Source organism: Sander lucioperca, chromosome 16 (assembly GCF_008315115.2).
Source record: "Sander lucioperca isolate FBNREF2018 chromosome 16, SLUC_FBN_1.2, whole genome shotgun sequence".
Lineage (NCBI taxonomy): Eukaryota > Metazoa > Chordata > Actinopteri > Perciformes > Percidae > Sander > Sander lucioperca.
The window spans coordinates 29,647,755-29,670,909 of NC_050188.1; the positions used below are offsets into that span (position 1 = coordinate 29,647,755).

At 41.0% G+C, this 23,155-nt stretch overlaps 1 protein-coding gene across 6 annotated transcripts in view; it reads left to right on the forward strand.

The window, feature by feature from the left end:
• The window catches only part of LOC116055698 (protein MTSS 1), an 88,287-nt gene that overhangs the window by 14,346 nt on the left and 50,786 nt on the right, over nt 1–23,155 (forward strand). For all 6 annotated transcript variants that reach the window (XM_031307686.2, XM_031307685.2, XM_031307689.2 and 3 more), the window contains exon 3: nt 4,754–4,827. In XM_031307686.2, coding sequence (XP_031163546.2) covers nt 4,754–4,827 — 74 coding nt within the window. The remainder of the gene's footprint in view (nt 1–4,753; nt 4,828–23,155) is intronic.

Genomic DNA, 23,155 nt, shown 5'->3' on the forward strand with positions numbered 1-23,155 from the left:
CTATGGCAATAGGTCATTATCCTTCGTGCGATACAAGAATCGATGTGCTGGTACCAAATATCAATATTCGAATGACTAATATAAGGCACTCTTAATAGATTTCCCTGCTCTCAGTGGCGCTACTTCACGGCTCCTCGAGGTGACGCTCAACACATGAACGAGGGAAACTTGAACAGAAGTTAACTAGCCGTAGAGGAAGAGGTTTCAATGGGATGGCGGACAGCAGTTTGAGGAAAATAACAGATGCCCCAGCCACCTTTAGGTCCAAAGTCTGGACCTATAGTTGCTCTAAAGTTGTGTAATTTTAATTTACAGACTTTACTTGTCTGCAGAATTGTGCTGTTTTCTAACAGTTTGGACTTGAATAAAGGGAGAACACCTGCAGTTAAACCGCACTTAACCTTTTCACGGGCAGTTTGCATTCATAGTTAGAACGATATCGTAATGTTGTATTATAGGATTCTCTAGCAATTTATTGATTATCGCAGAATTGTTGCACGCTAATTTTATCAGTATCGTGAGGTACCCTGTGATTCCCAGCCCTACAGGCAATGTCTTTTAATCTAATAATGAATGAAAGAAGCAATTCATTAGGTTTTAATGTCTCTTTATTTGCTCGTGTTATCTGTATTTGCAGCACATTTATGTTTTGTGTTGTCATTTGTAAATGTGTTTCCTTAAATTGCACTGTGTTGATGTCTCTCTGCAACCATACTGTAGTTTACACACAGTTATTATTTATCCCACATGTAACCCCATATACAATCACAGACCTGACAACCACAGAAACCATAACTTTTATAATGCATTTCAGTTAATAAACACATTTCCGTGAGATTAAAATACGGCAGCTGCTCCAGGACAAAGAAGTTGTCAATGACGCACAGAAAGAAACAACAACAAACATCGTTAAACTCCGCTGCTGATGTCATGACTTGTTGGCCGCTCCCAACAAAGCGTACAAAGCGTTTAGGGCAATGTGTGCACAGGTAGTACACACGAACGCACACACACGTTGAGAGTCTGTACAACTTGAGCTCATGAAAATCCAATCAGTCGGCTTCATTAAGTGTTTAAATGTCAGGCTCACCTCACCTGTTCTGTCGCCTCGGCACAGACACAGACACAGACACACACACACACACACACACACACACACACACACACACACACACACACACACAGACACAGACACACACACACACACACATAGACACAGACACACACACACACACACACACACACACACACACACAGACACACAGACACACACACACACACACACACACACACACACACACATAGAGAGACATGCACATAGAAAACGTACACTTAAACATGAATTCATCATGAACAATAACAAAAAAAAAAACACACACACACACACATGCACAACTCAATTAACCTTCTGTGGCTGGCAGAGATTAATGATGCCACCATAAAGCCATTATCAGTGAGACAGATCAGCAGCCACCTCCAGAGATTCTGCACGGGACCAGAGATCAGCGGAGGTTACAGCTGATTACAAACACTGACTGTGAGCGCACGCACGCACGCACGCACGCACGCACGCACGCACGCACGCACGCACGCACGCACTTGATTTGAGTAAGCTCATTAATTAATTAAGTAAAATTTAAACTAGTATATTTTTTATAGTAGTTAGATGACTTATCGAACCAATTTATATTAAAATCACCTACCACGAGATCAGAGGAAACGTATATCGCCACACCTCCACCCCTGGAGCACCTATCAGATCTATATAAGACATAATTTGTGAGGTTTATTTCGTTATCTGAGATGTTACTGTTCAGCCATGATTCGGACCGTGTAATAATGTTAGGTTTATGTAGAACAACCCATGCACGAAGTAAGTCCATTTTTGGCACAAGACTCCTAATGTTTAAATGAATGCTTTTTAATCCTTTAGCATCATCCATTGTAGGTGCAAAAATAACCAGTGGTAGGCCTACTGTCACTTATCAAACATAAATACGAAAGTGATTGGATACACTGATGCAATACAGGGTTGTAAAGATTCCGTAATTCACAAGTTTTAGCAGAACAGACACACACATAACACATACACACACACAAAAAAAAACACAAAATAGCCACACCCTTCAAGAACAACCCAGCAGCCCCAGACACTGTATTCCAGAGCATTTCCGTGAGTAAACCAAACTATGTTGGGAAAGACCATCTATTGAACTCAAGAGGCATTAATAAGAAAAAAGAACCTGTAAAGATATAAGTGCCTAGCTTCAACAACATAAGGCTACACCAAGGCCCTGATTAAAAAACAGTAATTTATAATGTTTGACCGGGGATGCATTTAGAGGCGTGGACACGCCTATGTGCCAACACAAAAGGGGGCCCACCAATAGAAAGAGACAACACCCCTGTGGGGGATAAGAACTTTGTTAGACCAAAGAAAGGGGCCATTCTACAAGGGGTGTAAGAAAAAAATCGATACACTTGAGTATTTTTTTTATGAACGTTCAAAAATATTCATGTAAGACAGTGGTTCACATTTATGTTGTGTTTAAACCCCTTACCACTAGATGGCTATGCTGAGACGCACCACTAGTGTCCTTGCCTAACAGTGCCTAGCAGTGCCTGACTTTTTGCTAGAAGCTAACAATGTAGCTATGGCCTACTTTAGCATATAAACATTTGCTCACTAAGAACCTGTGAACCACAATCCCAAACTGGCAGTTTGATTTTCTGTGTACTGAATTGTTTACCTAAAGTAAACTTCTTTGACCTCTATGAACATCGTCATCGTCTTTTTTTAAATATTAGTTGTTCTAAAATGATACTTTAAAAAAATATATCGCAATATATCGCCTTACCAATATATCGCCTTACGCACAGTATCGAAATATATTGCAATAAATTGAATTGTGACCCACGTATCGTGATACGTATCGTATCGCCAGATTCTTGCCAATACACAGCCCTACATTCTACGGAGCTCCAGGGTGAAGTAGGATTGTTCACATCGATGTGTGTCATGGAATCCTTTTGCTTTATTACTTACAATAAATAGAGATCAAATGAGAGAAGTTCTTTGTCTTCCGTCCTAACTGACCAACTGGACCGCGTCAAACCGAAAAGAAAAATGTAGCTCAAAAAATAAGAAAAAAAATAAGTTGACTACTTTACAAGTAGAATTTCACATTAACAGCTAGGGGGCAGTAGTAGTACCATACGCTAGCAGGCTCTATTTTTTTACCGTCTATGGCTGTAACATACCAAAGAATAGGAGGAAGTGACGCAGTCATCTTTACGACAGCAGGATGCTAACAAACCGTGACAACCGAGACTATCTACTTGTTGCGTCTAACAATTAAAACACAAGAAGAGTGTCAACAACACCTCAAAAATAAGCACCTTAACAGTAAAGGGGAAAGAAAGAGCCAGTTTATTGGACTGTCATACTGTTAAGTTAGTCTTGTGTAATACGTGCTATTAGCTGCAGCCTCAATCATCAGCCTCATCTCACTATTGATAATAGTTATCCAAGAGAAGTCGAAAGGGACATGAAGGTAGCTTCAGCTTCTTTGTAGCAGCTGAAACGCCGCTATTTGCCATCAACAATAACGCACAGTGTGCAAGGATACCGGAGGAAATACTTCATAGCGAGTTCACGAAGCTTGCGTTTGACAGGATCAAAGCTCCGGCGCACAAGCAGGTCAGCACTGAAGTCAGGGTAGATGGAGATGCTACACCCGTTGTACTCCAGCTTCTTTTTCATCCTGGCAAGGCGAAGGATTTTCACCTTATCCTGGAAGTTGAGAAGATTGACCATAATAGACCTGGAGCCTAGCTCTGTTGCTTCACCGGACAGTCGGAGAGCGATGGGCCCTCTCAATGACCGGCGGAGTGGGGAAGTAGTCTCGCCCCAGAAGCTATGAAATCAGCCGGGACATGAAACCAACGATATCACTGCCTTCAGCGGACTCTGGAACACCAACGAAGCGAGAGATTAGAGCGTCGTGATGACGAGAAACGTGGTTAAACAGATAAAAATGACGAGAATACACAAATCATATGAAAACATGGGGATTATCAGCAGCACATCATATATCAGTAAGTGAAATGGTCACGTTTTTTTTAATCTATTGATTCGTGTATGTCGTTTTTTTTCGTGGTTGCTCAGCACGAAATGGGAATGGGAAGGATAATGGGAAGCATCTATACGGAGGTTGGGTTTAGAAGAACGGGGAAAGGACACGTCACACACCGACACGATCCCCAGTCTCTGCGGGACACGCAACAACAACGGGACGGTTGTGTTTAGGAAAAGAAGAACGGGGAAAGGAACCGTCAACCGTCAACAACGGGGAAATAAAAATCCACATGCGGGACGCGATCCCCAGTCTCCTCGGTGAAAGCCCTGTGTTGTTTGAACCGTCCACCACCCCGACCAACCTCCCTACGCGGATTTTTGGCTTTTCATACTACTCCCTATCGTTGTCGTGCTTTGATCTCGAAAAATGTGCATCCCATTTAAATACATTACATTCAAATTCCTGCTCATCACCACGAAAACATACCCCGACATAATCGTGTCCTGTACACGAATCAATACATTACATAACTTGAGCATTTCACGACCTGCCGTGAGACTGGATTGGATATATTGATCTTAACACATTTTCTTAAGATATTACATAGAAACTGTATATACTATTTTATAGCATATCTCCTCCCTAACCAAACTCTCCTCTTTTATGTCTCCCAGGACGACGGTCGTCGCGGTAGCAGCCTTCCTGGATGCCTTTCAGAAGGTGGCCGACATGGCGACCAACAGCCGAGGTAGGCTGGAAACATGTCCGTCTTTGTGGATGTTTCCTTCTGTTCACTGCCTCATCTTGTGTGTATATCGGAAGTGTTTTCCTTTTTGGGTTAAGATTTCAAAGCTGTTTGTGCTTTTTATGATCCGAAAACAACGCGTCGCCAAACTTTTGGGAAATTTTACTTTGTTACACATTCGTGCAACGCAGGTTTTTTTGTGGGCTGCTGACTCCATGAAAGTGTGTGTTAGGTTAACAAGAGTTGTTTGCCAAGTCAAGCCAAGCAGTAACTTTTTTTAATTTGTTTTTGAAAGAACTTTTGCTTGCAAATAGGATTGGGCATCGAGAACCAGTTCCAACTGGGAATGGTTTCAAAAAAATTACGTTGTTTTAATTTATTTAGAAAAATACAACGTTTTGGTCTTAGACCTTCATCAGATCTAAGACCGAAACGTTGTATTTTTCTAAATAAATTATTGCTTGCGTAATGGTCAGTGTGCGGGACTCTTCTCTAAGCTTTTGATCTGCTACTTTTGATCATATCCTACGCACCTGCCCGACAAAAGAGGTGTGCAAAAAAGCTTTCTTACGTTGCACTGATATAGATACTTTGACAACAGGAGGCTTAAAAAGTGTGTGTAAAAGTTGTTTTTTAGTTGCTGCGCCACCTTGTTGCCTCCTCCGCCCTCTGTGAGACGGATGGATGGATGGATTCAGATGTGAACGCTAACGACGGACTCGTTCTTTGTGATCCGGGGCCGTCAGTCACAGAAACAGCAGGAGGTCTCAGGGATCTGCGTTGTCGTCATGTTGGTGAAGCCGTTTGCACGTTTCATCTATCGGTTTGTACTTTTCCGTTATTGACAAATGATCAGTGGGGTTGGGGGGGGGGGGGGGGCTGTATCAGGGCTTTAACTGGCACATGAATCGAGGTCGCTTCCTGGATTGAATAGATGAAGCAGGAAGTCTTGATGGGCAGCTCGGTTTGCTCGTGTGTTCTCTGGGTGTTTCTATGTTGTTATTCCGGCACAGCGCTCACTGTTTATTCCTCTGGTTTTCTAGGAAACTGCAGTTTGTGGTGGGTTCTGTGTATTTTGTTTCGGGAAACTTTCTCTTTAAGGGTGTGTGTGTGTGCCTGCGTGCATGTGAGTGTGTGTGTGTATGTGTGTGTGTGTGTCCACAGTGGGATGTAGGCCAGCTTCCTGTCGAAGCGACTCACTGTCACAATGACAACAGTAGTCGAGGAAACAATCAGTCAACGCTGCGATGATTCTAGGGCTCTGGGTCACAGCCGCTCTGTAATTGACTCTGTGTGTGTGTGTGTGTGTGTGTGTGTGTGTGTGTGTGTAAATAGCTGTTACACCTGGAGCAGAGCAGTGTGTACAATTATTGGTTTCTTTCAGCAACTGTTGGGACAATTAGAGGTTTGTGGAGCCACACCCAAATCCTCTTCAGAACACGAGACAAAATAGGAGTTTACTTGCAAAATGTAACGTGTGCAAAATGATCGGTTTTCTTAAAATTCGATTAATTGCACATCTGTAGAACATATGCATATTGTTTTGCATGCTTGGATATTTTGGCAGAAAACAAATAAAACATGTTAACGTTAATGTAGATAAATATTTTACTGATTGTATGTATGTATGTATCAGATTTATTGCAACTTTCCAGCTACTTTAATTAACATGGTGAAAATATGATCCCATCCTCAATACATATATGCTGTTGCAAGCGTTAGCTCCTTCCACCTCTGACCCATGGAGTCAAACCATACTTGTTACTCTTTGCTGATTTTTAAAACAATAGTCCAAAAAAAAAGAGAAAAAAACGAATTCCGAAAGTTGACTATAGTTCGAATAGTGAAAAAATCAATACTATTCGAATGCTGAAATTACTATTCAAATGTGATTTTTATTTTTTTTTTTCATAATTTAAATAGGTTGGCTAATGTTAGCTAATCTCTCTCTTCTCATTTGTGATGAACAATAAGTTACGAGAGTGAGAAACACAAGGCATTGTGAGCTAAGGTTACGTACCGAGTAACGTTAGTACAGGCGGGTGTGACAGGCTGCGGCTGGAAATCAGAAGAAGGATGGGAAATAAGTTTTAACGTGACTTTAAAATCGACATCCACCGAGCCCAAATGCTCATGTTATCATTAGTTAGCTCGTTCTGGAGGATGTGGGGATGGAGATAGGGGAGGGGGGAGGAAAGTGTGTGACATTTTATGCCAATACAGATAAAAAGGCAGATTAGAAGACGTCGGAAAGAGATGCTGATGTGCAGTAGAGGAATAAATGGCAAATGGGAGAGAGGAAGAGCAGGTAGAGGAGAAAGACAGAGGGCAGATGGCGAGAGAAAGAGGGAGAGAGAGAGAGAGAGATGATGGATGGAGGGGGGAGGGAGGCTGTTGGCTGTCATGTCCAGTCAGCTGCTGCTGGTGCTCATGGCAACAAGATGGAAATCACTGCAAGATTCGGTCCCAGAAAAAGAACCAATATCTTATCTTAACTCATATTATCTTATTTAATCTTATTTCTTCTTATCTTATTTCCGATTATTACATGTTATCTTATTTCATCGTATCTTTTTATATTTTATCATATCTTATGTCATCTTATTTCATCTTACATTATTTCATCTAATCCTATCTTAATGCTCAAATGGAGGCCAAGGCCTTTTTAATTAATGATGGTCACTTTGCCATTAAATGATCATTCTGTAGATTAAGTGATTCATCACTCAGAAAAATAATAAATAAACTTTTATAATATATGTGAAATTCAACCCAAACGTTCAGGTGAACCACCATATTCAGTCACGTTGTCATCCTGTCCAACAAACCATCTCCATGTTAAAAAACCCCCACCAAAATTAGATTTGTTTTTCTCTCACTTAAACACAAATGACAAAAAGTAAAAAGCAAAAAGGCAAAAACCGTCCAGGTAGGTTTATTTATAACTATATTCATGTATTTTATGTAGGGCTGGACGATTAATCGAAAATGTATCAACATCGAAATTCTGAAGCTGTTATCGACGTATTGTTCCCATGACGATGATTTTGATAATTTCTTCCTGTTGGTACGCCTCTCGCAATCTGCAATTAATCAATTAATCAATTAATCGCATGATAAATAAAAATGAGCTTGATCATTTTTAAACGGAGATTATCGCGGCGGGAAAAATTTCTATTTCATTTATTGTTTTTGATTATGTTTGGTTTTTATTCCAGTGCATTTTTTTGTTATCAGAGACTGAGAGTCCATTTTATTTATTGTTTTTGGTTGTTTTGTTAAATTTATTGTGAATATTTAAAATGTCTTCCAGTTCCCGTGTTAAATATTCTTTAGAAATAAAAAAAGTTTATTGATCTTTTGAAAAGGTGTACCTGCATTATTATGCCATTATCATTATATTAGATGAAAATGGTCTCGGAACGACAATATTATCATTTATCGCAATCATTTCTGGGACAATTTATCGTCCAGCAAAATTAGTTATCGTGACAGGCCTACTTGTTGATAGGCCGACTTTCTCCTTAAAAACACTCTACCGCGTGTGTAGTCACGTGACTTCGCCCGGACCAGTCAGCCGCATGGAAAGCATAACGGAGGATAACTCAAACACAGAGTCCGAGTCAACTGAGCAACTTGTCCCCAAAAAAGCCCAGCAGTGTCCGTCGTACGGAAACATTTTGGCTTCAGAAAAGATGATTTACAACACCATGATTAATTATCGTTCATTTATCGTTATCGAGGTAAAATGTGCAATGAATCGTGATTTTGATTCTATGTCATATCGTGAAGCCCTAATTTTACGACTCTCCTACTAGAGGTGTTGAAATTAGTCAAATAATCGATCCTGCATCGATAATCGGCCGGGCCATAATCGATTATTTCTGTCTACAATTTAATGTATGCCACTTTTCTGTTTACATATTCTGTTATGTTTTGCACATCCAGGAAGTGCCATGTGCTCAGTGCTGTAGTTTTATGTATCCAATTTATTTAGTATTAGAGCACTGCAGAATGTTTTGTTTTTGAAGCTTGATAAGCTATGAATTAAAATATCCTATATGGCTTGAATAGAAAAATGTATTTGACGCATCGTGATGCATCGAGATATCGAATGGAATCGCTGACATGATAATCGTAATCGAATCAAATCGGGAGATCAGTGAAGATTCACACCTCTGTCTCCTACTTCAGGAACTCTCCACGTTGATGAGAGTTGACAGTTGGGGAGGATTCAAACGTTGTTTCTTAAGTGGACGATCTCCATCTTATCTCATCCGACGGACACACAGAAGCAACACAAACACTATGGAGATAAGACGCGGCCTATCCTGCTCTCTGTACCTGCTATTGTGTGTGTGTGTGTGTGTGTGTGTGTGTGTGTGTGTGTGTGTTGGTCCGGGGTTACCATAGCAACCTGCTGCCGAGGAGGATTACGTCCTTAAAGGGCCGGGGAGCGTCGCCGCTTTGTCAGGGGCCACTTCAATGTGTCAACACCTGGTAACTGGGTCGGACAGAGGAGGAAGGAAGGAAGGAGAGGAGAGATCAGAGATGGTGAGGAGATAGGAAGTGAAAGGAAAGGGAGGAGGGAGGAGAGGAGGAGGGATAACAAGGAATGAGAAGAGGGGGAAAAGGAGAAGAGGCAGATAGGAAAGGGAAATTTAGGCTTCGTTGCCGACCTTACACCAAATGGCGATTCCACTGTCGCAGACAAATTTCCAATATCGGAATGAAATCAGGAGATTCTTGCTAGAGTCGGGGTGCTCCCGTCGTCTCAATCGTTTGGTGTAAGGTCATAAAACTCAGTCCGAGTCTTTTTCCCGTCTTGACGTTCAGACAAAATCCAACGTGTTTGATATTATCGTGAGTTTCAAAGCCTGCCAGTGAAGTAAAAACACGTGAACGTTGTCAAGAACTTTGTAAGTTTATTTGATTAGGACAATGCACATTAATCAACATTTCTGTATATGCGCCAGTGTTAGCCAGTCGGCTAATTTTCAACTGTAGTCCTAATTACCTAGCATGCATGTCTTTATGGTGGGAAGAAACCCACGCAAACACGGGGAGAACATGCAAACTCCACACAGAAAGGCCCGGAACAACCTGGATTTGAACCCAGAACCTTCTTGCTGTGAGGCAGAAGCTAACCACTGAGCCACCGTGCTGCCCCAGTGGAGTACCTATGGAGGCCTATATAAAAGAGACTTCAGATACAGTATTAGGGGACCACTAAGGTCTATATAAAAGAGACTTTAGATACAATATTAGGGGACCACTAAGGTCTATATAAAAGAGACTTCAGATACAGTATTAGGGGACCACTAAGGTCTATATAAAAGAGACTTCAGATACAGTATTAGGGGACCACTAAGGTCTATATAAAAGAGACTTTAGATACAGTATTAGGGGACCACTAAGGTCTATATAAAAGAGACTTCAGATACAGTATTAGGGGACCACTAAGGTCTATATAAAAGAGACTTTAGATACAGTATTAGGGGACCATTAAGGCCTATATAAAGAGACTTCAGATACAGTATTAGGGGACCACTAAGGTCTATATAAAAGAGACTTTAGATACAGTATTAGGGGACCACTAAGGCCTATATAAAAGCATCCAAAAAGCAGCATGTCATAGGACCTTTAAGTTACCAGCCAACGCTAGCGGTTAGGGCTGTCCTCGACTAAAGAAATTCTTAGTCGACTAACACGTATATGATTTTGTCGATTAATCGATTAGTTGATGTAATCGACAGAGCTGTGCTCTTTGAGAGGTGGTTAAGACTAGAAAAGCACAATATAAATGTAGTTAATGAACCATCTGTATCTGTAGTTTCTCCACAATTAATCCTGCAAAAGTACCACTTTAAATCTTGTGCTTACCAGAAATGTGCTCATAAGTTTCTTGGAAATGAGTAATTAAGCATGAATAACCATAAAAAATGACTCATCAACTAAAGAAATCTTAGTCGACTAAGACCAAAACGACCGATTAGTCGACTAATCGACTAAGAGGTGGCAGCCCTACTAGCGGTAGCTAGCTAGCTTGGTTAAAGTTTTCAAAATGAATCTAGTTGTACTCTTGCGATGTGTGACCCTGCAAGATCCCCAAGGTTGTTACAAATTATGACAGTCTCTAACGTTAGATTATTGTCTTTAGATGTGAACGCGGCTTAAAACGTACACTAATATCACACAATATAACACATTTGATTTTGTTCGGAATGTGAAGACAGGAAAAAGACTGACTCTGAGTATTATGACCACCTTACACCAAACGATTGAGACGACGGGAGCGCGCCCCAACTCTAGCAAGACTCGTGATTTCATTCCTGTCTGCGACAGTGGAATCGCTCGAGAAGTCGTTTGGTATAAGGTCGGCATAACTTTACCAGATAGTACGCGACTGTCCTGCTATTTTTACAAACGTGAACTCACCACAGACCCTTGCCTTGTTCACAGACTGGCGCTGCTGATGTATGAAATACGTGGAATGCATACAAATTACAGCGCATTCCTTTTTCGTGGCTATATGTACGAATGGTTCATGAGAGCAACTTGCCTTGAGCAAGACACTGAACCCCCAAGTTGCTCCCGGTGGGCAGACCAGCACCGTGCCTGGCAGTCCATTTACCATTTCATATAAATCATTGATAGTTACAGCCCTAGTCTTATGTAAATGTTTGTTTTCTATTGTCTCACCTTGAAAAAGTCTTGGAATTCCATTAAAAAATGTCATGTCATTTACCTGCAGGAAACTGAAGTGGACCCTTGATATATTCCCAGGTTAGTCATGTGCTGTCACAGCTTCTGTATCCCATCAACAGCCTAACTGCTGTAACGGCTGTAAAAAGCCAGCTTATGAGCCACAAAAGGCTTGTAAAGGCCAGATGTTGTTTTTGGGGTTAAAACATTCCCACCATGTTGCGGTGAATCTGTGTGAGCAGAGCACATGGAGCTGATATGAAGCTGCAGGGTTAAATCCTCCTGCTGATCCTCCTCAGTTGCAAATGATAGCGCTTGAACTGCCGTCCTGCACTCTTTCAGCTCCCAGTAAGGGCAAATACCAGCATCATCTAGAGCTACAGCAGCATACTCTAACATTTATCGACCATAACTCCTCTAAAACTGTGACACAAACTTTATTTATTCACATGTGATGGTTAAACATCTCACTCCAAAACCATAATTCTGCAGCTCTAACCGCCTCCGACTCTTGTGGTTTCAGTCTTTCTTTCATCTTTCCACCAGATGTTGAACTGTGCTGCAGTTTCAAAGATTTTTCGCTCCCATTCAGCCTCATTTGTTCCTGATAAATGACATTGTTCCAATCTATTTTGGTACTTGAATGGCACTACAGTACCCATAAGTCTCAGCAGCTGCAACTTAAAGCTGTAAGTAATAATTCGCCACATCCAAAAAATGCTCGTGTACTCCAAATCTGATCCAAAGCCACTCCTCCATTAGTGGTACGGAAAAAAACTAAACTTGTTCAGATGACATGACACATATCTTTTACTAAGTGTTGTTAACTGAGCAAAAAAAGACATACTGTAGTGAAGTGTGTGCGTGTGCGTGTCCGTGTGCGGCTCCCAGATGGCCTCCTTTGGCAGCCCGTCATTTAGTGATATCATCTCAGTCGAAGGTAAGTGATGTCATATCTGCAGAGTCCACATGGCAGCGTTTTTAAGATTTTCGTCAAGGTCAGAAAGACATAAAGATGGATACACACGTTCAGCTGTTTCTATATCGCTTGAAGTGACAGGAAACCCTGTTGCAGTCTTTCTTACACACGTACTGTGTATAAATACTGTAAACACTCCCACCGTCTCTACTTACAAACTGATAAACCAGTTTTCTGAAATGAATGTGCCGGTGCAGACAGTCATGGTGTTATTCTGCGCTTTTCAAAATAAATTTCCGAAAATGCCGTGGACTACCATGAAGCAACCTGTTTTTGGTCGCTTTTTTGAAACGTTTTTTTGTCACTTACTTTAACACTTTTATTTATATATGGTTAATAAACCTAATTTATATGACATTATACCTCATTTTTGAGTTAAAACAAAGACTGTGGGTATGTCAAAGCTTAGTCAGGGTACTGTGTATGAAACCATTTTTTTTTTTTCAAATGCTATAAAATTGAATAAAACACCCAAAATGCAATGAAATTTTACCTGCGAAGAATCGGACTGATCTCATGAAATGGCGTATGTATGACACGCCAATTCGTATGCCATTTTTGCCGTGTTATCAAGACGCATACTCGCTTTTTAGCGTGTTTATCAATGCCGTTTGGCCTCCATTGACTTACATTATCTTGCGATTGTGTGTGAATTTACGGCGTAGCGAGTAGTATGAAAGGGCGAAAATCCGCGTAGGGAGGCTGGTCGGGGGTGGTGGATGGGTCAAACACAGGACTTTCACCCAGGAGACCGGGGATCGTGTCCCGCGTGTGACGTTTCCTTCGTGTCCCGTGTGTCCCCTAAACTTAGCCGTCGTTTTCTTCTTTTCCTAAACCCAACCCGCGTGTGACGTTTCCTAAACTCAACCGTCGCTTTCTTCTCGCGATAACACGCCAAGTGGCGTGTATGTTTACGTCCGCTGTATACAGCGTAGACATACACGCAGATAGCTCAAAATGCGTACAAATAACACGCCACTTGGCTTAAGAAAGTGGGCGTGTATGTTTACACGTAGTCATGATGTCATGTTGGAAGAATGTTGTATGGTTTCCAGAGAACGTACATCCATGCATCCATGTTATTTTTGGGCAATTTGGTTTAAATAAACACATATTTCTGATATGAAAAAACTTTGAAAACGGGTCAAATTTGACCCGAGGACAACAGGAGGGTTAAGCCATTATTTATTGTACACTTACATACCTGAGTCGGTCAAAATATAATTCTCCAGCCGACCTTCACGATGGCGCCAGCCAGCCGAGGGTTCTGGGAGATTTGTAACACCGCATCAAAGCCTCTCTTGCGGGGGTCACATGTAAACTCAGTAAAGAAATATGAGATGTAGTGAACATCCCTCTTCCTCGCAAAGACTGCGTTCACGTCACATGGTCGTTTAATACATTAGAAGCTCTCATCTCTCTTTTCTCGTCTTTTTTTTAACCTCTTTCATTTTCATCATGCTTGTTATCTTTGCTGTATTATGTCATGTAATTAATGCTCACGGCTCCACGTTACTGCAAACCACTCACACACGAGCAATGTGCTCACATACTTCAAGGTCCAGTAGGAAACCGGAGCTTCGCTGTCAGTTTCTGCTTTACTTAACATTCACGTTGATCAGAAGCAGTAGCCGTGTTTTAAATGTTTTACATGGTTTTGCATTCAGCTGTCTCTCCTCTGTGGGAGTTTGCAGTGGCAGCAGGAGCAAAAAGAAGTTTCTGGGGTCAGAGATGGCACCACACTGTTGGTATTTCTGTGACCTGCACATTAATTTAATAAAAGACAGAGAAAATAACTAAAAGATAGGGGGGGGAAAGGGTGTTACTTCTAAGTTTGTATAACCAGAACTTGATCAAATTAAACCTGTGAGGATCAATAATTAACAGGGTTCAGGATCATATCATGAAATATCTGTGGAATCAAAAACTATTGCTTAAATTAGAGTGAACTTGGACTTTTACCCAGTATATTCATATATTATTTGTTGATTTGACGTATATTCACATGTTAATGTTAACTAATGTCCTTTGCACCAGACAGAAATAAAAACAAAAACAAAACTAGGAGGAAAAATCTTAGTGTAACTTTGGTATTTTTTAACCTGGATCATATTTTCCCTAGCCGGGAAATTAAAATTAAGAGTCTGGCTATGAGTAATGAAAATGGCCTAACTTGAGGGGCGGCACCAAACGTGCATTTGACAATCTCACTGCACGGATACGGAATTGGATAACACTTTGACCAATCACAACAATACACGGGGTGACGTATCCAGAGCCCCATATGCTTAGCTACCATCGGAGTTAACTGGTAGATTAAACTCTTAGCTTAGCTACCAGCGGAGCTAACTGGTAGATTAAACTCTTAGCTACCAGCGGAGCTAACTGGTAGATTAAACTCTTAGCTTAGCTACCAGCGGAGCTAACTGGTAGATTAAACTCTTAGCTACCAGCGGAGCTAACTGGTAGATTAAACTCTTAGCTACCAGAGGAGCTAACTGGTAGATTAAACTCTTGCCGTATCCGGTCGGCAAAACAGCAGGCCAAGTCTAACTCGTTCATTGTAGCGGCCAAAGCCGATTCTAACAACTGGTGTTCATCCGTAGCCATCTTGCAATGTTTACTAATGACTTTGACGTCTCCGCGCTGTCGTCATCTGTTTAGCTCGCCTCTGGCCCGCCTATATCAGATACACCGATGTGATTGGTGCAGCACGGCTACAAGGGCATAGTTAATGAGCATCATTACTGAATGCCAGAGTGACTCGCTGAGCAAATTCAAATGGTGCTCTCGTGAGAACTCTGGATTTCCAGGGTATATTTTCCCATGTTTTTGTGTCTAATGGCGCTTACTCACTGCTAGTACCAGCTCTACTCTACTCTACTCTGCTCGACTCGGCCGTGGTGCCCCACCCTCCATTTTCCGCTGCAGATTTAGTACCGCCTCATGCGTGAGGCGAGCGTGGCTGGTCGTCATAGCGACACTGCAGGAAACTGTCAACAAAGTCATATGAGTCCCTACCATACACTAGAAGACTTTGGACAGACTTTGACTGACACCATCTCACATCTAAAGACAGTCATCTCTCATCTAATGTTAAAGACATGTTATAATATGTAAAGACTGGTGATCTTGCAGGGTCAAATATTGCAAGACTACAACTAGATTTGTTATGAAAAATTGAACCAAGCTAGCTAGCTACCGCTAGCGTTAGCTGGTACATGCAGATGAATGGTGGCAGTGCCTGGAGCTCCGCGTTTATCCGTCGTTTAAACCCCTGTTGGATGACACGCTTCAGAAGAGTTGAAAATCTGCAACTTTAGCATTTAGCTTAGCGCGGCGCCATAGTAGGCCTGTAACAATTCCAAATTTTGCTGGACAGTTAATTGTCTCAGAAATAATTGCGATAAACTACATAATTGTTTTTTATTTGTTTTTACAAAGGTGCTTCGGTGGATTTTTAACGCTCGGAAGCCGACTGGACTTGCAATTGCGGGCGGGGCGTCTTCTGGTAGGAATCCATAGCATCATAGGCTAGCTAACGTTACTGACAGGTGACGCTACGCCGGTGTTGCAAACGCGTTTGATGGATCCAAACAATAGTGTGACCAATCTCATTTAAAAAAATGCTCTAATGCTTTAATCGCGGTTATACAAAATAACCGTGATTATGTAAAAAACAAATTGCGGTTAGACAATTATTTAATAATTGTTACAGGCCTTCCACAACAACCATAAACAACACTCTCTCTAGCCGTTTGATGCTTCCTGTTTGGTGCTGGAGGGAGTGCGCTCATTGGTTGTTGACAATGTTTAAATGATTTAACTTCACTACCAAGACTTAAAACGGTTACACTTTACTTGAAGGTATCTACATAAGAGTGACATGACGCTGTCATGAACGTATCCTAAACATTATAAACAGGTCATAAACGTTTATGACATAATGCATCTTTTAGTAAGTGTCATTCGGTTTTTGTCATGACAAGTTATGGTTAGGCTTAGAGTTAGGGTTCATGTGTCATGACTGTGTCATGTGTTCATGACAGTGTCATGTCACTCTTATGTAGATACCTTCAAGTTTAGTGTTACCCTTAAAACTTACGATAATATCAAACACGTTTGATTTTGTCGGAACGTAAAGACTGGGATAAAGACTGACTGGGACTGACTTTTACGACCACTTTACACCAAACGATTGAGACGACTGGAGCGCCCCCCCGACTCTAGCAAGACTCTCAGGATTTCATTCAGATATTGGGAATTAGTCTGCGACAGTTGGAATCGTTTGAAAAGTCGTTTGGTGTAAGATCGGCATTAGTCGACTAACAATTTCTTTAGTCAAGGACGGCCCTAGTGTCTGCAGAACTCATCGTGGCTAAAGGTGAAACTGATCATAAGTCAGTTTTTATAAGCAAGTCTCCAGGTGTTTCTCGTCACATTGTGCTGTTTTATGTTAGAGCAGAACTGGACTGCAGCAGCAGCAGTGTGGGGTCTTAAAGGGCCTCATTATGGTATGGAATCGCCACGGCAAGAGCAGCCGCTGCCTGGTTTGACGTCACAGAGAATGTGATCCTCTGTAAGAAGCGCACGCACGCACACACACATACACACACACACACACACACACACACACACACACACACACACACACACACACACACACACACACACACACACCTAGAACATATGGAGTGAATGCAGACAACCATGTAGACTTACTGTATATCCAATTAATGCAAATGAATGGAGACATTATTCTACTGGGACAGTTTATCCACCTGTGTTACACCTATTCACACTCGGCTGGGCCAATTTTTCATCACTGTCAATGTGTATGACGTTTGGAGCGGTGCTTAAACTGGGCCAGCACTCAGCTGCTTCAGAGGACGTTAGATTTCCATCACTCTGAGGACTGTTACCTTTTTAACCTTTTAGTGCCAACACTTTTATAATGAATGCAGGTGCAGGAATAGAAAAGCTACTAGCAGGAATGTAGATTTCTGCTAACACCTACACTGCAAACCTTTTGATGCAAATTCACAGCTAGAATCTTTAATGGTATACAGGATCATACTGTAAATGGCAATGCATTCTGGGAGAAAATAATAATATTACAGCATTATCTGCGAATGTTACAATTACAAGTATTTACTGTTAATACCAATGCATCTTGGGAAAATAAAGGAAAAGGCAAGAATTACACTGCAGCTAAGTATGTTACTGTAAATTCCAATAACACAGTAAGAAACTGTCTATTTACAGTAAAATAATCCTAATTGATGATCATTAATTACTCCAGTAAATCAGACCATTGAACTGGGATAATGTGCTAATCTTCAGAGTAAAAACAAGAAGAACATTTGTTTTACCTGGAAATTACAAAAAAAATGATTTTTTTTTATTGCCAGAAACTAATCAAAAATATCCTAATTTATGATAATTTATTACTATACCAGACCATTGAACTGGGATAATCTTCTCATAGTCTTGTGCCTCTATTTTCCTCCCGTCTGCACACAGTACCTTTTACAAGAATATAATGTGTGTGTGTGCGTGTGTGTGTGTGTGTGTGTGTGTGTGTGTGTGTGTGTGTGTGTGTCAGCCAGAGGGTGTGTTTGAATTATTAACTAGGGTCGCCCAGTGGGTGGAGTTGTGTGTGTTCTTTTCATCCCCTGTACAAACTGCTGCTAATTAGTTATGAAGCCCACCCGTCTGAGGGAGCATGAGAGAGAATAATTAAGCGCTCCCTCTGCAGGCCTGGATTTTTTTTTTTATAGAGACAGCCACTAGATAGCAGAAGGATACTTTGCAACAACAGTTGAAAGTGTCTCAGCGTTTACAGGTGCAATTGAATGCACCATTAGTTTAATGAGGTGCACATGAAGGCACCCATGGAGTGCCTTCGGAGCCCACATGCTTTACCTCCGTTGTTTGTTTCCAAAACTCACCCACAGGAAAGGGAAATTTTTGCCAAAACGGTGACTTCATGGAAGCTACTGCTAAGCTAACATTATCCTGTGTCTTTTGCTGCATGCTACCAGCAGGTAAGCTACACTGTGTCTGTTTTGTGACACGCCCAAGTAGCGGGTGTGAAGAGAGAAAGAAAGAAAGAGTCCGTTCTGAAAATGAAAGAGATGGAGAGAACAAGAAGTAAAGGTAGGAATGGGCAATATACTGTATCAATATTATATCGACATCGATATGAGGCTAGATATTGTCTTAAATTGTGGATATAGTAATATGACACAAGTGGTTTTTTTAAAGGCTGCATAACAGTTAAGTGATGTAATTTTCTGAACATACCAGACTTACTAGCTGTTCTGCTATTTGCCTTTATATCCACATTATTGGGGATTATCTATCACATCTCTCATTGTGTTAACATTTTGTGAAAGCACCAATAGTCAACCCTACAATATTGCCGCATTATCGACATTGATTTATTTGGTCAAAAATATCGTGACATTTGATTTTTCTCCATGCCGCCCAGCTCTAAGTAAAGGATGAGAAGATAAATGTTGATTACTCTGAAGTAAAGTGAAAAAGAGGAAACCCAGCCCCAGTGGCAGGAGACTCTGAGTGTCTGTCCGTCCTGATAGTGTTGGTGTTGTGGTGGAGGTTACCAGCAGGAGGTCAGAGCCATTATGTAAAGGTTGAGCGGCTGATAAATAATTCACCGCTACACTGTCACGCTGCAGCGATGAACTCTCTGCTTCCCTCTGTCCATTTCATACCCCTTCACTTTATTCCTAACAGTCCTTTGTGGTGTTAGCCCCTCTTATCTGACACTCCGCTAATTCAAATATATTTTTAATGTTGTATTGAATCAAATGACTTCAGTGCATGTAACATAGCAGCTAGCTAAGTGAAGAAAGCGGAACATTAAAGCTACATTGTGTAAGAATTTCTCCCATCTAGCGGTGAAATTGTATATGACAACCAACTGAATATTACTTTCTAGCCCCTCCCATTCTGATCGCGTTTTAAGTCCTACGGTGGCCGAACCCGAAATTAGCTCTTAGTATCGCCATCATTAACACGCAGCTGTTCTGGCCACTCCAATATTAACTTTGGTCTTGTTGCTTTGCCTGTCACGTTGTCGTTTTAATTCTCTTTTTCGCTTCCCTGGCGAGTAATCTCCCCCTGGCATTCGTCACGGTGCGGGGTGCCACTGAGTGTAAACGGGCAAAAGGCGGAGGTATGTCCCTCTTTGGCTAATGTAGTTTAAAGATGGAGGTGCAACATGCCGGCCATCATTCGGGCGACTTGCTTGTATGTATTCTGAATGATTCTGAATGTCAGGTTCTACGCTTACGAGAATACTTTGATTAGTTGGTGGAAGTAATTACACATGAATCAGCACATATTTGTGAAAGAACAAAGGGGTTTTTGCTAAGAATCAACTCAAAACATTACACAATGTAGGTTTAAGAGCCGGGTGTTTTCTCAATAGTTGGAGGAGACCAAACCACAGCTAACGGAGAGTACAGATTGAACTTATATTCATGGATCACAACTTCTTTCTAACTTCACTCTAACAACTCGTGAGAGTCTGTGTTATGGAGTTTTTCTGCCCCCAGATATACAGAAAATCAGTTAGGGCAACTTTGAAAACCTTTTATATGCTATGTATAAGTTATGTTAGCTTGCCTTTTTGGTCAACTTAAATTATGAGAACATTGCCGAACCGCTAGGTTAGGGGCTTCATGCTAACACTTGGATGGAAACAATCACTTTCATATACTAGCTGCTGTGCTAATACTCCATCAGCTTGCTTTACATAGCAAGAAAAATAAAATTAAAAAAAAGGATCGTAAAATGACCATATAAAAGCAGTTCAACGTAGCTTTAAAAATGTGAATAGTTTTCTTTCTTAGACATGGAGAGAGAGGAAACACCCTTTGTCTGTGTGTGTGTGTGTGTGTGTGTGTGTGTGTGTGTGTGTGTGTGTCGATGGGAGGATCAAAGTGTGTCTGGTTTTTAACAGACAGCCAATCACAGATGAGAGAGAACTGCCTGAACAGGCTTTTGGTAATGAACCCACACCTGAGTACACTAACAAAACCACTACTGTCACATAGACCTCCCGCACAGTTCATTACTGACACAACACACACACACACACACACACACAAAGCTACAGTATCATTAGATTGTCATGCTCAGCATCACCAAACAGAAATAACTTCTATAATTAAACATAGTATAATAGTAAGGCCTGCGGTTCTTTCAAATCGTTTAATTCTGTTTTTTTTTTCTTCTTTGACATTTTCACTCTCTCTGTATGTTTTGCAGAGTTGAACTTGGTGACTTTAGACGCTACTTGTTAAAAATGGAAAAAGACTAGCAACTCAACTTTGACTTTAAGACCGACTCCTAACTTTGCGTGGAGCCAAATGTACAGTAAACATGATGCATACATATACAAAACCACACTCCATTTCCCCACACACAAACTGGTGTTTATAAGACTCATGAAGTCTTTACGTAACACAGAGTTTGAAATGTGACCCTACACACATTTCAACTTGAGTCTTTTGACTTGGACCGACCAGTGTTTGTGGGGAAAAAAGACGGTGCTCTTTGTTAGGGGGCATGAGCAAATCGAAAAGGCATCAAGGAAAAACCCAAGGTATCTGTCTTAAGAAAAATGTAAAATGCCTTTAATACATCTGGCACATTCTCAATAGAATCAGATTAAAAACAACTGCAACTCGTTTCGGCGTTTTTAATGTGATTCTATTAAGAATGTGCCAGATGTATTAAAAGCATTTTACATTTTTTCTTAAGACAGGTGCCATGGGTTTTTCCTTAATGCCTTTTTCCTTGGATAAGCAAGTACCAAGATCTAATAATGCTGGTGATTGGCTGTCTACACGTCATAGAAGCAGGTGTGTGTGTCGTTGTATTTTGAGAGACTTGACTACAGTGTGCGTCACACAGGTGTTAAGGAGCTGAAATAAAAGATTTGTACCGTAATACTGTAATTTCTAACTGGATTTTTATGAAATTGGCATCAAGAAAGGTATCGTTCATGAACCGGTATCAAAGTCACGGTATTGGTATCACCACAGGTATCGAAGATTTTTGAATGAGACCCAGCTCTATTGATATCCTCCCCAAGCCCAAAGATTCAGCACAAAGGACAATTCCGGCACAAAATGAATCTAGGGGTTAATAACACATGGGTACCGAGTCGACCGTTCTCTGGGATATGTTTTCATGCTAATCAAATGTGACCAGTTTTAGCGCAAACATTAATTAGCTTATAAAGCTAGTCGACGGGGCCACGCGATAGTAAAAAGAAATCGCTATTTCTGTATCACTAACGAGGCTCAAAATAGCACCACACTTCCACGGTAGCATAATGAGGGTCCCTACATGTAAACCGAAACATTTAGAACTTTGTAAGTGTACAGTTTATTATTGTATTGTTTATAAAGACAGTAGCGTTCACGTATACAGGCAGGCGCCACGCTGTGCAACCAGTAACCAGTAACATAGCTCAAGCACTGCGTTCGTCGTTCGACTGATCAGTTTACATGTAGGGACCCTCATTATGCTACCGTGGAAGTGTGGTGCTATTTTGAGCCTTGTTAGTGGTTTAGAAATAGCGATTTCTTTTTACTTTCGCGTGGCCCCGACGACTAGCGTTATTAGCTAATTAGCGGTTTGCGCTAAAACTGGTCACATTCGATTAGCATGAAAACATATCCCAGAGAACGGTCGACTCGGTACACGTGTTCTTAACCCCTAGGTTAATTTTGCGCCGGAATTGTCCTTTAAGTGTTTTTTTGTCTTTGTGATGTTTTTCTTGTGCCTTCTATTGCCCTGATCAGGAACAGCACTCCTTAATAATGTTGTATTTAATACAACTCAGACAATAAAGGCATTCTATTCTTTCTATTCTGGTCTGATAGTAAACTAAATATCTTTTGGTCGGACAGAAGAAGACCTTCAGAAAATGTTACAGAGAAAACGATTGATTGAACATGACAGTAATTTTAATCTGCAGCCTTATTAACCCTGTTCTGCAAAACTTTACCTTCCTTATGATCCACTTTGATAACAAGTGTGTGTGTGTGTGTGTGTGTGTGTGTGTGTGTGTGTGTGTGTGACGGATGTTAAGTGCTCTGCTTGTGTACATGGACGTAAGGTAGAGCTACAAAGAGACACTTTGCCTGCTGCACTCTCCCAACACACTGTCATTATCTCTGTCTGTTTAAATCTCCTCTCTTTCTTCTGTCTCTCTCTTTCTCTCTTCCACGCTGACAGAAAGCTTTTTTTTCTTCTCTCCTCTGCGCTCCGGTAGCTGCTGTTTACTGTCAACATATTGCCGCGGTTTCACTCCTGCATGCTGTTGATAATTACAGCTGAGTCTGTTAAACAGTGACACTTTTTGTTTAAGTTTGAACGACTGCAAGAAGATTTATGTCGACCCTTCTTTCTTCCTTTATTTTTATTTCGAACAAAAAAATAACAATAAAGAAAAATATATAGAAACACAATAAGTGCGTAGCAACACGCCAAGAGGAAAATAATATTTATAAGATAATATGTTCAGTCTGTCGGATAAGGAGCGCGATGAAGCCGAAGCTTATTTTTTCCCAGCCCTCTTCAACTTTAAATAGTTCCTGCATAGAT